At 44.9% G+C, this 18,406-nt stretch overlaps 1 protein-coding gene across 3 annotated transcripts in view; it reads right to left on the bottom strand.

Annotated features, from left to right (window-relative positions):
• The window catches only part of SNX29 (sorting nexin 29), a 353,067-nt gene extending 335,698 nt beyond the window's left edge, over positions 1-17,369 (bottom strand). Inside the window, exons 1-3 of one of the 3 annotated variants that reach the window (XM_072120679.1) lie at positions 17,252-17,369; positions 3,189-3,253; positions 437-489 (exon numbers count right to left, since the gene is read on the bottom strand). In XM_072120679.1, coding sequence (XP_071976780.1) covers positions 437-489; positions 3,189-3,202 — 67 coding nt within the window. In that variant the 5' untranslated portion in view covers positions 3,203-3,253; positions 17,252-17,369. The remainder of the gene's footprint in view (positions 1-436; positions 490-3,188; positions 3,254-17,251) is intronic. The other 2 variants (XM_072120678.1, XM_072120680.1) reach the window with 2 other exon arrangements.
• Between the last annotated feature and the right edge of the window lie 1,037 nt (positions 17,370-18,406).

Genomic DNA, 18,406 nt, shown 5'->3' with positions numbered 1-18,406 from the left:
GCTTCTTTCCAGTGTCCCTCTGTGCACAGAGAATCCTGTCTACAAATTCTCCCTCTTCCTACAGTCCCAAGTAGCCAAGTAACTATCACTGAAAGCAGCATCCTTTAAGTTGGAACTGCAGGAAGATTCTTTGAGTCCTGTCTGGTGTGATGGGGCGATGGCCCGGGTGCGCACAGAAAGGGCTTGGAGTGCCGCCTCTGGCACCCGTGCCATAGGTTCGCCACCACTGCCCTAAACAATATAAGGTGCTGTTCTTGGTAAACTGTGGAGAGACTGCATCGGTTAGCTAATGAATGGATTTGTTAGGTGTGAGACCCCCACCAATATCACACTGATCACCTATTGTAAGGATACATGCTTTATGTCACATACATAATTGAAAAAGTAACCAAATTAAAACTAAAAAGAATCAAAATCTAGAAAAGGATAGACATACCGGCTATCAGAATCTGAAGCAATCTCTTTACGTCCTCCAAAGCGAATCTGGCACTACAAATCAAAGACAGCAAAATGATTCCCAAAAATATTGATCTGAAACCACTCAAAAAGGAGAAAGCATTAAAAAAAACACTCAAAAGATAAAACATGAATGTCAACAAACACTGTAGAAACTAATGCATATGATATAGAAGATCAGCCTTAAAAACATCTTTTGTGAGATCTGTTTATCAAGGGGGATTTTTTAAATGATGTTTTTAAGAAATCACTGCATCCTGCCATTTAAGGGCAACAGGAATTATTTATTGTGCACCAGCGTTTGATAGCCCGCTACCCGGGGGGAGGTCGATACATCAAGAGGCTGCAGCCACGTGATGTATCCGGCGGGGTCCTTCGCAGAGTTCTGCTGAAGAAAAAGTGAAAACATGGGGACAGGTACGACCCCATCTCTGTATGCTAAAAAAATGCAGAATAAGTGGAGTATCAAAGCAACTCTCTTCATTCAGTCCATAGGATAGTGGATCCATCCCACCTAATGTGTTACTTATCCCACAAGGTGCCCTCAAGGTCAGCAAAACAGAAATTTGAAAAATGTTCAATGGGTCCTAAATTGGATGTGAATTGCATGTACTCAGGCCACCTGCAAGAGGAATTGGTTAAAAGTTCTAAAACGGCATAAGATATATATATTTTTTTCCAGAAACTGCAAGAACTACTAAAACACTTGGCCTGCTTTGTGAATAACATTATGCATAGAAGAGTGAAAAGATGCCTTAAGGATTAAAACCGAATAAACAAGCAAAAGAAAAAAAATCTAACATTGTACATATATGTACAAACTCTATAAAATAAACATACACACCTACATAAAATTCAGTACTCAGGTGTGAAAATTTAGTGCTCGATCAGTTCTTTTGGCAGACAGCCTACAGACCCATTGATTCCTAGGGTTCTGTTCACACATTCATTTTTTTCACAGACGTGCAGACAGAGAGAGAAAAACAAAGAGCAGCCTGCACTATTTTTTTCTGAAATGCAGACCACAGACTTCCTTAGAAGTCAACGAATCCGCAAAAATAAAAAAGACTGATGGCACAATGATTACATCGGAATGAGGTCCGTTTTTCTAAAATGTTGCTGGCAACCAACTGGGTAGGGCAAAAAGTAGATTAGAAACCAATCCGTTGTTTTTTTCCCCACTAGTGATTGATTTTCCACAACACTTGTTAGCTCAGCTGTGTCATGGCACCAGTGCCAGCAGAAAGTCTGATGTAGTCTGAGACACGCCTCCTGTCTCATCATTGGTCAGGTTGTAGCTCCCTCCCACTGTGTAGTACACAAGTCCCTTACAGCAATATATACATAGTAAAGGTGAAGTTAGCTTTAATTTTTATATATTTTTGTACAAAATGAATACTTGGTTATTACAAAGATTAACTCCTTAACGCTCTGCGCCGTAGCTCTACGGCGCAGAGGTATAAGGGAAGTATGAAGAGGGCTCACGGGCTGAGTCCTCTTCATACAGAGGTGGGGGTTTTTGCATTTTGCACAAAACCCCCACCGCTAATAACCGCGGTCGGTGCTTGCACCGATCGCGGCTATTAACCCTCTAAACGCCGCCCGCAAAGTCGCGGGCGGCGTTTAAAAGACGGCGGCGCGCGGGCGCCGCCATCTTTTTTTCGATCGCCACGCCCCCGAACGTCATCGGGGGGCGGCGATCGGTTACCATGGTAGCCTCGGGTCTTCTCTTGACACGAGGCTACATGGTTTATGCAGGTTCGTTACAATGAGCCAGTGGCTCATTGTAATGTAAGACCTGCAAAAACGCCATATATTGCAATACTGTAGTATTGCAGTATATGGTAGGAGCGATCTGATCATCTAGGGTTATTGTACCCTAGATGGTCTAAAAAATAGTGAAAAAAAAAAGAAAAAAAAAAGTTTAAAAAATAAAAAAAATTAATAAAATATTAAAAGTTCAAATCACCCCCCTTTCCCTAGAACGGATATAAAACATAACAAACAGTAAAAATCACAGACATATTAGGTATCGCCGCGTCCCAAAATGCCCGATCTATCAAAATATAAAAACGGTTACGGCCGGCGGTGACCTCCGAGGCGGGAAATGGCGCCCAAATGTCCGAAATGCGACTTTTACACCTTTTTACATAACATAAAAAATGAAATAAAAAATGATCAAAATGTCGCACAGACCTCAAAATGGTAGCAATGAAAACGTCGCCTCATTTCGCAAAAAATGACCCCTCACACATTTCCGTGCGCCAAAGTATGAAAAAGTTATTAGCGTCAGAAGATGGCAAAAAATTTTTTTTCTTTTTTGTACACATTCGTTTAATTTTTGAAAATGTATTAAAACACAATAAAACCTATATAAATTTGGTATCACCGCGATCGCACCGAACCAAAGAATAAAGTAGGAGTGTTATTTGGAGCGAAGAGTGAAAGTCGTAAAAACTGAGCCCACAAGAACGTGACGCACGTGCGTTTTTTTTTCAATTTTTCCACATTTGGAATTTTTTTTCAGCTTCGCAGTACACGGCATGTTAAAATAAATAACATTACGGGAAAGTAAAATTTGTTACGCACAAAATAAGCCCTCACACAGGTCTGTACACGGAAAAATGAAAAAGTTATGGATTTTTGAAGTTGGAGAGCGAGAAATGAGCCGGAAAACCCTCCGTCCTTAAGGGGTTAATAGCTGCTACAAACATAGACAGTGCGTGTCATACCTGCTTGACAGCATCCAGCAGTCGCTCCATGAGAAACTGTCTTTTCAAGTCATTGTTCTGCAACCCTGTGATGGGAAAAAAACAAAGAATTCATTATTTAAAGGATTTTAGCTCCCCACTATTATATGTACACGGCCATCTGCCGGCCTCCTCACATCTATCCACAGAATAGGCCATTAAAATATATATATATATATATATATATACACACACACACACACAATCAAGACCAACCCCTTTAAGGGGCATAGTTGAGTCAGTAGTTCACACCAGATATTAGAAAATAGGAGGAGATTTAGTGAGCTAAACGTGACAGAAATTTTGGATTAATTTGTCCAATGTGTTGTGCAGGATTTTTCCTTTGGGTTTTGGATATTATTTTTTGCCCTGTTCCACAAGAGGGTGTGGCTGAGCAGTAAAGGGACATTGCACTAATTTTGATAAATGTGGGCCAGTCTGTACTATGTGCAGTGTGCCTGTGGAGTGTACAGGGGACGCCAGACTACTAAAAACTGGTGCACGCTCTTCATGAATCTGGCGCTCCCTGCACTGCTCGGGAACTGTGCACCACTTTTTTTTGCTGCACTTTGTTCATGCTGTAGAATTGTGGTGCAAATGTAAGTAATAAATGTGGTGCAAACTCCAACTAAGCGCTAACTCGCCCCTTTGGGTGCACATTTTTTCTGTCTTGTCAGACAAAGTGCAGCCGTGACACAAAACTGGCGCTGACACTTTATAAGTAAATGTACAAGCAGTCTGCATTTTCTTTTTCTTTGTTCCAACACGTTTCTATCAGTCCTGGTGTACACAATTTTGGTTGTCACCGGTAACTGGCGTCTTCTAACTATGGTTCTTCTTCCTCTCATGAATAGCTTCCCTTGTCTGCACACTGCAGTGCTCTCTGCCTCCTGCAACTCCCTCCTGCATTACGAGACCAGCTGAGACAGAGGCACTTCTGCCAGCAACCAGCAGTGTACAGAGACTTACTCTGCAAGCTACAGACAGATAAGGTCTAAATATCAGAGCTATCTGAGTGTTTTATCGATTAGGTGAGTTTCAGAGCTGAGAGTGTCATTGTGTTTTATATCCATCTCATGGGTCTCTCATCTCTGATTTGTCTCATCTCTCTTTTTCCAGGTGTCAGATACTAGTAGAATTTCCGAAGCTAAATTAAAGTGTAGATAAACCCTGTACCCTGATAATCTAAGCACATTGTCAAGACACAGCATCTCATAGCACAGATGGATCATGAAGTGTCTGCTTAGAGAGAGTCCCTGTCCACATTCTGCAATTTTACAATGACCATCACTGAGTTATAGGCGCCAAAACAGCAATAAAACTGAGTAAAATTGTAAAGTAAGAGGGTTAAAATTTATCTTTATTGTGTAAACATCACTAGGCGATTAAAATTTGAAAACTTTGTTTCATGAGGAAACCCCTTTAAATAGACAGACACCTTTGGAATATTTGGTTGTTATCGCTTTACAAAATTATTTGAAGTAAAACAAATATTGCAATAGGCATTTATTGTTCTTTATAGAGTAAAAAATGTATTAAAAGTTGATTCCAATCCCTAAATATTGATAAGCATTGCCACTTTATGATTACCAAGGACCCATTTTATGGAACTCCCATCAATCTAGAGAGCTGTTTTGCCCACTATATTTTACAACATAATTTGCTCACAGCCTTCCATGTAAAAGGGAATCTGTCAGCAGTTTTGACCATACAAAGCTGCAAACGGAGGTAGGTGGCCGTCCTGGTGATCTGTGAAACCATGTCTTTGTGTGTGTGGTTAGTAGGGACAGGACTTCACTGAAAAGTTAAATTAACCAATCCAGCTATGGAAGTGCTCTGGGTGGGTCTTTCAGCCTGCAGCGCTCTACAACTCCTCCCCTCTGCTATGAATAATTGCTGTATCAGCATTTTGGTTTGTAAAAATTTCCCTCCAAAACTTTTTACAAAGTTTTGGAGGGACTTTGGTCACTCATCTTTGCAGCTGCACAGTATGCAACCAGATCATGGCCCCCAATGAGCATTTTGGCCCTCAGTCACTGTGGTGTGAGCGAAAGGGTTTCGAGAATCTCTGAAACGTCCTACACGTGGCCAGTTTGAGGCTCGGCTGCACGGGAAGCGGTAAGGTGCCCCACCCCCTTTCTTCACCCTGCGAAGAACTACGCTGGAATCCCAGCCCCGGTGAGTATACGGTGGTGTGCACATAACCCTAGTTTCTTAAGCCATTCAGAGGTGGATGGTTGCTGGTGTATTCTGGATCATTGTCCTGGTGCATAACTAAAGTGCACTTCAGCTTGAGAATACGAACAGATGGCCTGACACTCTTCTTCAGGATTTGGTGGTAAACTGCAGAATTAATGGCTCCATCACTCACCCAGCAAGTCCTCCAGGTGCTGCAGCAGCTAAATAGCTGCAGATCAGGTAGGGGAAAGCTTAATTGCAGTGCCGACTAGTTCATCTCAGTGACTTTATACAACCAATTTACTCATTAAATGTACACTCTGCATCCCATCTTGACAGAAAAAAAACGTAACTACTTAAACTTAAATGCAGATATTTCTGCTAATTTAGTAAACAAGAAAAATGAAAATTTCACATGGTTATAAGTATTCAGACCCTCTACTGTGACATTCATATTTAACTCACATGCTGTACATTTTCTTCTGATCCTCCTAGAGATGGCTCTACTCTTTTATTGGAGTCCGGCTGTGTTTACAGACACCTGTCTATACAAGACCACACAGCTCACAGTGCATGTCAGAGCACATGGGAATCATGAGGTCTAAGAAACTGCCTAAGATGCTCAGAGAAAGAATTGTGGCAAGGCTCAGATCTGGCTGAGGTTACAAAGAAATTTTGGCAGCACTCAAGGTTCCTATCCTAAGAGCACAGCAGCCTCCATAATCCTTAAAACGAAGAAGTTTGGTACAACCACAACTCTTCCTCGACCTAGCTGTCCAATCAAACTAAGCAATCTTGGGAGTTAGTGAAGTATGTGGAACGTTATAAGCACTGAATTATATGTCAATGAGATCCATCAGCAGTTGTTTGAGTGGTGGCATATCCAACAGCAGTGAACAGAGCCTAACCTTTGTGCAAAGTAGCACAAACATTAAATTTTACCACTAAACTGAATAGGAAGGCAGTCATTCCTCGTAAATACCTTTAACCCCTTACCGACATTGGACTTAGTACGTCTCGAGCGGCAGTACTACGTCACGCTTATGGCACCGGCTGCTGAATGGAACCAGCAGCTGCAGGTGTCAGCTGTATATTATAGCTGACACCCACTGCTAACACCCGGGAATCTCCGGAGATTCCTCCTATTGTGGGTGTTAACCCTTTACACACCGCGGTCACGCATGACCACAGCGTGTAAAGGCCATATGTACTGATTTGGTGAACGGCCCCCCAAATACAAAAAAGAAAGGAAACCAAAATTGTCGGTTTTCTTTTCCTCCATACATTCAAGAGTTAATAAAATCTCATGAGTAAGATTGTATAGCCATTAAAAAGTCATAATACAATCTGCTCTGAATGTAGCGTTTTGGTATTTGATCCACTGAGAATTTGTACATTTTTTGAAAAACACATTCATTTAGCCAAAAAAAATTGAAATTTCAAAATTGCCCACGATTGTTTTAACCCCTGTAAAACAATTAAAGGTTTAACAAACTTCATAAAAGTTGTTTTACATAGGTTGAGGGGTGTAGATTACCCCAATATACAATTTATGGGGTTTTACTATTATTTAGGCCTCTCAAAGTGACTTTAAGTCCCTCAATAGCAGGATTCAAAGCCCCATAACCTCCCACAAAATGAGAGGACGCATAAAAATTCAGTTAATCAAAGTTATATTTTTTGCTGTCATCACTATGTGTTGAAAAAGTAGAACATTTTTTATTTCGAAAATCAAGCATTTTTCCAAATTTACACAAAAAACGTTGTTTTGTTTTTTACAGAAATAAACGCAAAACATACCACCAAAATTTTTCATCTAACATGAAGTACAAAGTGTCCCGAGAAAACTACAGGCAGTCCCTGGGTTACGTACAAGATGGGTTCCATAGGTTTGTTCTTGAGTTGAATTTGTATGTAAGTCGGAACTGTACATTTTATAATTGTAGCTTCAAACAAATTTTCTTTTGTCCCAGTGACAATTGGATATTCAAAATACTTTTGCTGTATTTGGACCAAGGATTATCAATAAAGCTTCATTACAGACACCTTACAGCTGATCATTGCAGCCTGGGACTATAGTAACATCCAGAGAGCTTCACAAAGTTATAACCACTTACAGTGACACAGCGCAGATTTGAAAATAATGGGCAGTGTTAGGAAGGTAAAAAGTGGCTCTGGCGGTAAGGGGTTAAAACACAATAAAGTGAAGTTTGGTTTTTTTTCCCCATTCACTTTTGAACATCAGATGTTCCTTTCTTTATTACATTTGGATCACCCTGTAGTAGGGATAAAGGGCGCAGCTGTATGTACAGACTTCATCTAAACTTCCATTACACGTGTGCAACGTAACAAAGCAGATCAGGAGGAACAATCAGCTTTCTGCACGAACGCACCGCTGTAGGGAGCAGCAGACCACATCTGCCTTACAGCTCTCATTCATCACAAAATTAGAGAGCATCGAGGGTGCAAATGTTCAGTTTCAAATGCCATTTACGAAACCAAAGGCACATGTGGATCACGATGGGTGACATATTCTTTTATACACTCCACTCCGGGTTTGGACGTCAAAAACTTCATCTGAAAAACTTAACATTCTCATGGAGAACAAAAAAAAAAAACATCCTTTAACTGCTATGATGTCTGCCATACACTGTACACAGAAAGTAGGGCTGAATCTCACCTTATAACTCAAAAGTCTACAAACTCAGTTCCTGCTAATTCCCCTTCATCTGCTCTCCATAGACTATTCATAGTAGTGAAGTCCGGCTCTTCTTAGTGAGCTGGCTCACTAGGCTCCGCTCACTACGAAGAGCCGACTCTTTTGGCTCCTGAACGGCTCCCTATTAAATATATAATAGGGAGCCGCAGGCCAGCCAGTCACCCCACAACACACCACTTTTAACCCAATTTTATCAGGTCAAAGGTCATGGTGAGCCGTTTAGGGGCAGGGTTTAGTGAGCCATCGGCTCACGTCGTTCACATGAATGAGCCGGCTCATTTGCAAACGACCCATCACTACTACATAGTTTGATACTCAAGTGTCCTACAGTCTCTTGTACTATAGCAAAGTTTGCTGAAAAGTTAGTGCCTGGCTAGAAGGTAACAGTGTGATAAGATCTGCTTGTTCTTTGTACAAGGCTCTGTTTACACTGTAAAAAAAATGATAGACATAGTAAAGGGTAAAACATTCTGGTGATTCTTCAGATACCTCAGACACATAACTATCAAATCTAAGATCTTGCTAGTAAATGTCAAACATTACAACAAAAGTAACAAGCTTTTCTTTACTGACAGTTTCCTAATATGCAGAGCAAACTATAAAGTTTTTATAAGGCTCATAGAAAAGACCTGCAATCTGCACTATATGATGGACAGCAATAGACGGCTCCTACCTGCTAACGTTTTCCTATATACCAGCGCCGCTAACCAATATACAGACAATCCATGGCCATCTTCTTCATTCACATTATGCATTCAATTAACAATGACATACTGAGAAACAAAGGTAGAAAGTGTAGCGGTCAGACCAGGTTACTGAAGATCAGTCCCTTCTCATTTGTATTGCAGCTAAGCTGCAGTGACTTGGTTCAGCCACTAAACTGAGAATGGAGCTGTCTGCTTCTCTGTTTAGTTGCTATTGATCACCTAGTCTTGGGATACATTAGCAGTACGTTTCGACCACGAAAGGCTTAAAAAAATGTTTTTTTGTTTTTTTTTTTAATCCAAAGAAATAAAAGATTACCGTATTTCTCAGACTATAAGGCACACAAGAAATCCTTTGATTTTCTCAGAGTCAAAAGGAGCGCCTTATATATGAACCTAGACGATTTAGCAGGCATTTATTGATGGTGCGCCTTATAATCCAGTGCGCCTTATAGTCCAAAAAATTGGGTATTTATAATTTTTTATTCAAATAATCAGGGATGGAAAAATTTTTAAAAAGTGGCGTTTCGGTCACTTGGGCGTTGTTTTCCGTCATGGTGTTCAGTCAGGAATAATCTTTTTGATATTTTGAACAGTTATTTTGAAATACGGCAATACCTAACATGGTTATGATTTTTACTGTTTATTTTTTACATAGTACAGAGTTTTTACTTTCGGAAGCTGGAAAATAAGATCAGAGGACCTACTGACTCGGTAAAACTCCCACAATACCATCAAAACACATATTTTTAGATGTCGTTTAGGGAAAGGAAGGCGATTTAAACTTTTTGTTTTATTAATATTTTTTTTACCATTATTTCAGACCCTCTAGGGCAGTGATGGTGAATCTTTTAGATACAGAGTGCCCAAACTACAACCAAAACCCACTTATATTTCCCAAAGTGCCAACATGACAATTTAAGCAGCAACTTATTGATCCCAGCTGTATCACAAGTTTTAATCGTATTGTTGTCCTGAGAACGTTAATACAATAGAAAGAAGATGGCGAAATTTGGAGCAGGAGCTCCAACGATAATCCATCTCTGATCAAACCTTCTTGCTCCTCCTTTCGTCCTGGCAGCCAAGGATGTGGTCGCTTTAAAATAGCACTGAGAATTGCACGTCCTCGCTGTCTTGAGTCCTCTCTGGCAAACTCTGTGCTGGGGCGAAGGTCTGTGTGCCCCCAGAAAGGGCTCCGCGTGCCACCTCTGGCACCTGTGCCATAGGTTCGCCACCACTGCTCTAGCGTACTTGAGCCTTGATGGGTCTGATTGCTCATACTATATACCGCAATACTACTGTATTGCAGTATATAGCAATTTAACTGATGATCTCCAACAGCCTTCCGTTCAGAGGCTATTGGAGATCATTATACATAGCAAGCCTTACTAGTCTCTACGAGACTGTAGGCTGCCATGACAACCGATAGCCACCCTCCGGTGAGGTCACCAAGATGGCTGCGCCCAACGGCAGCGATGTTAGGTGCAGTGGTCACATTCGACCGTGACACTTAACATGTTAACTGCCACAACTACTGCGGTATTAACAGGCAGGTGTCAGCTGTACTATATAGCTGACACCCGCTGTGCATGGAAAGAGAACTTAAATGCAAGACATTGGGTACTGGTTTATGATCGCAAGTATTCTAATACAAATGCACTTGCAAACACTTTGCTTTTGAATTGCATTTAGAAATACAATGCAAATGCAAGTGGACAGGGCTCAGGGCATTTGCATATGCGTTTCCATTGTGTAGATGCAAAACACCAGGCGCTACTTACCGATTGCATGCATTTCAATGGAATCGCGCATGCGTTCGTCCCAGCCCCTGTCAACGCAACGTTTGATTGTGGCCTGAGGCTTAGTGGCAGAGGTTTAAACATCCTCCACTCCCATATCCTAGCAAGATGAACACCCACAAGTAGAGATCAGCAGACCCAACGTTTAGGTTCGCTCTTCTCTACACACAGCCGATTTTTTACCAATGAATGCCAACTAACAAAGTCACCTAGCTTCCTCCTTCCAATGGTCCAGTATTTCCGTACTGCTTAGGCCAGACTTCCCCTCTCTGGATAATCGCAGCGGAGCTCCAAGGGACTGATCTGCAATACTGCACACAACCAATGGACAAGCATAGTGCTGTTCTTAGATGAAAGCAACCCTGTTTTTATAGTCCTGGGCTGTCCGAAGTTTAGGAGCCATCTCCTATCCACATGACAACATTGCCGACACCCTCACCAATCACGAGAACGGGACCACCACGATCCAAAGAACAAGGATCCGTTCTCACTATTGGGTGGAGGGGTAGGCCAAGCAAAAACTTCTTATTTTACATTTTGACTTATTTTGGACAACTTATACAAAACTGCTACAAAGATAAGTCATGGAGAGACAAATGACTAGATTTTTATATTTTGTCCGGAGCCGCCTAATAAATGACTCTGCTGAAAGCACAGAAGATGCCGAGTCAGCGGCTTGTTATCATAGCGCAATGCATTGTTCCACATTAATACGGATGTGCCCAGTAAGTGACTGCTGGCAATAAATCAGGAAACACTTCCCTTTGTGTGCACTAGATCAGAGCTGCATCCACTTTACTTTTACATGTAATGACTTTTATTCTGTAACATGACATTTACACAGGATCTGACACCTCTCCTGACACCCCTGTTGTTGTAAATACTTGTAAAGCCATTATGGAGCGTCTAATCTTAGAACTTATACTGTTCCTCTGTTATCTCTCCTGGAAATTTACAACCTCTTTCTAGAAGACAACGGGCAGGTATATTCACACTGTGACCCAGTCTGGTCACTACTCATGGTGTAAAGCCGTCATGGTCACAAAACCATATCTAGAAAACCCAGTCGTCAATTTATGCATAGAAATACGAGGAATAATAGCAGAAGGACTATAAGAGGAAGACGTATAGGATGTTCTAGTAATTTTATTTAAAAGGCATTTATGGCATATCCTACGGACATGCCATAAGGGTGCAGCCACACAGTGGGGGTCATTTACTAAGGGCCCGATTCGCGTTTTCCTGACGTGTTACCCGAATATTTCTGATTTGCACCGATTGTACCTGAATTGCCCCGGGATTTTGGCGCACGCAATCGGATTGTGGTGCATCGGCGCCGGCATGCGCGAGACGGAAATCGGGGGGCGTGGCCGAACGAAAACCCGACGTATTTGGAAAAACCGCCGCATTTAAGAACGGAAAATGTGTAGCTCGGGACGCGCTTACCTTCACTCAGACCGAGCCCGTGAACTCCAGCGCGTTCAGATGCTTTTCAGCGCCACCTGGTGGACGGCGGAGGAACTACCTTATTAAATCCCGGCCGGACCCGAATCCAGCGCAGAGAACGCGCCGCTGGATCGCAAATGGACCGGGTAAGTAAATCTGCCCCAGTGTGTTTTCCATACATTTGGCCGGTTTGAATCCTTTGTTCTTCATTTCTGGGAGTGTAAGCAGCTGTGAAACGAAATTGCATTAAAAACACAAAAAAAAATGCACTGTGTGACCGCACCCTAACTGTCCAATAGATGCAGGTCCTAGAGCTGGTACCTGCACCCTAAATTGATGTCTTGTCGCTGACTGTCAGTGGTGGGAAGATTTTCCATAGAAAGTGCAGAAACCCGTGTTCACACTCAGAGTTTGATGCATCTCCATAGACTAAAAAACAATGCACGTGTGTGCATGAAAAATAAAGCAAGTATGAAAAAACTTATTGACTACAATGGGTCAAAGTGCAAGTTCTGCGCATCAAAAGCACCCCTGCAGAACAGGCGCATGAAAACACAAGTGTGAAAGGGGCCTAAGATCATTGTAAATATGTATTTTCCGAAGGTTTTAAGAACCGCAGGGTAGCGTGTCGTCTGTGTGATAGTAGGGGGGGCTAGTTTGTTAGGTTTTAATTCAGAGAAAGCGGACAGCTAGGTAGCCAGGGCACAATAAGAATAAATCAGAAATATAGCTAGCTAGCCGCAGCGTAGATTATCTAAACCGCTAAACAGAGGACACTGGCAAGAGGTGCATAGCACAGTGGGGTCGCTATATTAGTAACACTGGAAGACTAGACCTGTAATTCTAGGGGCAGTACAACACATAAGTGGGTTATAATAACCTAGTGTGAACTGAACTCAATAAAGAAACACGGATCCCCTCCATAGTGTAAAACACAGTTACAGTAACCCCATACTCGGTGTCTATGTACACCACCAGTTCCCTAAAATTATCCGTAGATGATGTATGCTGCTTGATAATCTCGATCAACCTGTTATGGTGTAAGCTGCTGCCCTCTGCACTCTGTAAAATTTTAAAACACAATATTGGATGAAGCCTTATCCATCTTTTAATTAATATCAATAAAAGTTACTTTTTAGTGACCAATGGGTTCATCTGTCCCAATCGGACAATTTCCTTAGTTTTATATGACAGTAGATGCGGCACATGGGATGTTTGTTGACACCTCCGCTTGTGCCAGGTCAAAGGCTGCAGAGGCCTATGGGCAGAGATGTCACATGATGCCAGGGTCAGAAGTCGGCCATGGGCTGCTTCAATATTATAACCCCCCACAAGTCTGTAATCACTTCCTACATATGGTACTAGAATCAGCTTCTTGGGAGGATGGAGGATGTGTCCCTTCTGCCTGCTATCAATCTGCGGCTAAAAGACCTTTGGAGGACCTTTAAAAGTCCTTATACAGCTCTTGTGTATTGGGATCAGTATAAAATTGGTAAGTGGTCATGGGCCCCCTAGAAGACTTGGGCACCGGGCTACCGCCAAACCACCTATATTATAATCCATTGCTGCATCACGCGTTATAACTCCACCATTGAAGGCAGCAAGAGCAGAGAGAAGGTGCAGAGGAACAAGTATGTTTTATTATTTTTTAATATGCTACAGTAAGGCATCCCTCTGAATGCGATTGATTCATAACCAAGGGTTATTAGAGGGTTGCAGTATTAATAAGGTTGAGAACCACTGCTGTATATCGACATGGCACAGCACAACTTCTCTTACCCGCAGGGTCGTAACTTGAGGGGGTGCAGAGGGTGCAGTCGCGACCGGGCCCAAGAGACATAGGAGGCCCAGGAGGTGCCAATTTCACACATTAAAAGCCTAGTAGCTGGTATAGACTTTGCACTGGGGCCCATAAGCTACAAGTTACACCGCTGCTTAACCAGAATATTTACACCGCACAGTACAACCTCTTTTCCTGTATATGTTTCAAAATGCAACAACACAGCCAGGCCCTGTACATACAGTATAATTCACACATATGCTGACCAGTACGGTAATTAAGAATAAAAAAATGTAAAAGTAAAACTAGCAGGGAATAGGGGTCCATAGTACAAGGACAATATTATCATCTTATCACAACAATGTTTCACTAATGTTAAAATGTAACTGTTCATCTGGGAGCAAAATACAGAAAAGTGCTACATAAAGAAAAGAATAAGCAAATGAACATTTTGGAAGCTAAGTACAAGAGAAACACAGTGGTATTGCCTAAAAGTGTCCCGCGCCAATAACACAGTGTGGTATAGAGAAAGGAAGGCTTGTATATAGGAAACATTCTCCCCAGCTGCACAGGGTTATTCCATTATATCCCCAGGTCCTGTACCAACCTCATCTCTGTACTGTGCATACAACCAGTTACACCCACAATGCAAAGACACCGCTGGAAACAGTACATCTGCTCAGCTCCTCCTGTCTGCACATAGGAAAATAAATACAGCTTGCATAGCTCCTCCTGCTCTATAACATGCTGCCTGAAGATCGGATACTACGTACATTCTGCTGAGCTGCTCCTGCTCTATAACAAGCTTCCTTGTTCTACGTGCATGGGGCTTGGTGCTACACTTATTAGAGTCAAAATAGCTTGGAGAGTGTGCGCTCTGGCATCCTTCCTGATACATGGGGGCAGCCGCTGCCTGCTGGTATCCTTCCTGACACATTGGGCATTTTTGATACGTGGGGGCAGCTGATGGCATCCTGACATATGGGGCATTACCGACACCTTTAGCAGCTGCTGGCATCCTTACTGACGTCTGGGGCGGCTGCTGGCATCCTTACTGACACTTGGGGCATTACTGACACCTGGGGCAGCTGCTGGCATCCTTACTGACACCTGGGGGATTACTGACACCTGGGGCAGTTGTTGGCATCCTTACTGACACCTTGGGCAGCTGCTGGAATCCTTCCTGACACCTGGGGGCAGCTGCTGGCATCCTTCCTGACACCTGGGGGCAGCTGCTGGCATCCTTCCTGACACATGAGGGCATTACTGACACCTGGGGCAGTTGCTGGCATCCTTCCTGACACCTGGGGCAGCTGCTGGCATCCTTCCTGACACATGAGGGCATTACTGACACCTGGGGCAGTTGCTGGCATCCTTCCTGACACCTGGGGCAGCTGCTGGCATCCCTCCTGACACATTAGGGCATTACTGACACCTGGGGCAGTTGCTGAGATCCTTACTGACACCTGGGGCAGTTGCTGTCATCCTTACTGACACCTGGGGCATTACTGACACCTGGGGCATTACTGACACCTGGGGCAGTTGCTGGCATCCTTACTGACACCTGGGGCAGTTGTTGTCATCCTTAGTGACACCTGGGGGCATTACTTACACCTGGGGGCATTCCTGACACGTGGTGAAGCTGCTGGCATCCTTCCTGACACGTGGGGCATTACTGACACCCGGGGCAGTTGCTGGCATCCTTACTGACACTTGGGGAATTACTGACACCTGAGGCAACTGCTGAGATCCTTACTGACACCTGTTGCAGCTACTGTCATCCTTACTGACACCCGGGGCAGCTGCTGGCATCCTTACTGACACCCGGGGCAGCTGCTGGCATCCTTACTGACACCCGGGGCAGCTGCTGGCATCCTTACTGACACCCGGGGAAGCTGCTGGCATCCTTACTGACACCCGGGGAAGCTGCTGGCATCCTTACTGACACCCGGGGAAGCTGCTGGCATCCTTACTGACACTTGGGGAATTACTGACACCCGGGGCAGCTGCTGGCATCCTTACTGACACCCGGGGCAGTTGCTGGCATCCTTACTGACACTTGGGGAATTACTGACACCTGAGGCAGCTGCTGGCATCCTTCCTGACACCTGGGGCAACTGCTGAGATCCTTACTGACACCTGTTGCAGCTACTGTCATCCTTACTGACACCCGGGGCAGCTGCTGGCATCCTTACTGACACCCGGGGCAGCTGCTGGCATCCTTACTGACACCCGGGGCAGCTGCTGGCATCCTTACTGACACCCGGGGCAGCTGCTGGCATCCTTACTGACACCCGGGGCAGCTGCTGGCATCCTTACTGACACCCGGGGCAGCTGCTGGCATCCTTACTGACACCCGGGGCAGCTGCTGGCATCCTTACTGACACCCGGGGCAGCTGCTGGCATCCTTACTGACACCCGGGGCAGCTGCTGGCATCCTTACTGACACCCGGGGCAGCTGCTGGCATCCTTACTGACACCCGGGGCAGCTGCTGGCATCCTTACTGACACCCGGGGCAGCTGCTGGCATCCTTACTGACACCCGGGGCAGCTGCTGGCATCCTTACTGACACCCGGGGCAGCTGCTGGCATCCTTACTGACACCCGGGGCAGCTGCTGGCATCCTTACTGACACCCGGGGCAGCTGCTGGCATCCTTACTGACACCCGGGGCAGCTGCTGGCATCCTTACTGACACCCGGGGCAGCTGCTGGCATCCTTACTGACACCCGGGGCAGCTGCTGGCATCCTTACTGACACCCGGGGCAGCTGCTGGCATCCTTACTGACACCCGGGGCAGCTGCTGGCATCCTTACTGACACCAGGGGCAGCTGCTGGCATCCTTACTGACACTTGGGGCAGCTGCTGGCATCCTTACTGACACTTGGGGCATTACTGACACCTGGGGCAGCTGCTGGCATCCTTACTGACACCTGGGGGATTACTGACACCTGGGGCAGTTGTTGGCATCCTTACTGACACCTTGGGCAGCTGCTGGAATCCTTCCTGACACATGGGGCATTACTGACACCTGGCGCAGTTGCTGAGATCCTTACTGACACCTGGGGCAGCTGCCGGCATCCTTACTGACACCTGGGGCAGCTGCTGGCATCCTTACTGACACCTGGTGCAGCTGCCGGAATCCTTACTGGGGCATTACTGACCCCCCCCCCCCCCAGCCCCCGCCAGGGGGTACTTTCAACCTCCATAAGTAACAATGCAGTAGACACTTGCACAATATAAAGGGGGTGTCTATCTGTAATGACTGTGAGGCTCCCTATAGCTGAGGACACAGGAAGCAGTGGCTCCGGCGTGGTGTGAGGGGTCCATGTGAGGAGGACACTGGCTGCAGGACTGTGAGGCTCCAGTGCCAGGACCCCCAGGCTGATACCACGTACAGGACCCCTCCCGGGCACTCACCACTCATTGTCCCCGGCTTGTGGCTCCCAGGTAAATAAACACCAGTGACAGGGACCGGAAAGTGCAGCTCCGCCCCGGATAGTAAACCCCGTCCACAAGCCCAGGAATACAGGACTGGCGGAATGTTCCAACTATACACAGGGGTGCGCTGAACTGCCTTACAGATTCATATTGGGACATTTGCAACTAAAACAATACAAATACTATTTAATTACTTTCTTACATAAGATGAAGACAAAAGATGAATAAGAACGTGGATCTCAGATAGTAAAGCACCCACAATATTTTATCCACCCCCCACAATAAAAATACTTTGGTCCATGTAGGACGGACATGTGTCACGTGACGGACACACCATGTGACAGAGCGGAGGGAAGCCCCTGGTTGCCCTGGCGACTGGAAACACCGCTGGAAACAGTACATCTGCTCAGCTCCTCCTGTCTGCACATAGGAAAATAAATACAGCTTGCATCATAGCTCCTCCTGTGACAGATAAGATAATGTCCCGATAAGCTCTGCATTGTCCCTGACCAACTGGCTTGTGGTCCCGACACAATGCAGAGCGGAGAACATGCGGCAGGAGCTGCAGGTTGTAGTAATTATAACTCACAGAGCAGAGGCTTCCAGTCACCTCAGTGCCGGCTCCGCCCCCAGTGTCAGTCTCTGCCGGGGGATGACAGAGTGTGGAGACACAATCTCCCGGGTCATGGTAGCAGGAGATGAGCTGATATGGGGCAGAGTGTGAGAGTCTCCTCTGCAGCTCCGTTCAGTTGTCGGGTCACAGAGAGGACAGAGGGAGAGATGCCTGACACCAAGGCTGCAGATGGAGAGCAGCCTCACAAGTAAGAAGTAATCCTGCTCTGTACTCTGTGTGCTCTGACTCCTCTCATTCCTGGTAGGTGGTGTGTCCTCTGCTGCCCCACATTTAACCCTCTGCTGACTGAGGGCTCCAAAGGAGACATTAATAAATAACTGAGTAGGTGACTGCCACTTATGTCATAGTGTAACATGTCAGTGTATTATGGAGTACATGTGTCTATGTGTGACTAGAGTGTATTTATATGTGTAGGTGTGTGTAACCTGAAGGGGTTGTTATTTGAGATCAGCTATTAACCCATTGCCACTAACAGTACGTCAGCAGGAGGCAAGGGGGGT

Source organism: Engystomops pustulosus, chromosome 8 (assembly GCF_040894005.1).
Source record: "Engystomops pustulosus chromosome 8, aEngPut4.maternal, whole genome shotgun sequence".
In the NCBI taxonomy this organism is placed as follows: domain Eukaryota; kingdom Metazoa; phylum Chordata; class Amphibia; order Anura; family Leptodactylidae; genus Engystomops; species Engystomops pustulosus.
The sequence above is the reverse complement of the archived record's forward strand: the minus strand, read 5'-3'. Positions and strand labels throughout refer to the sequence as shown.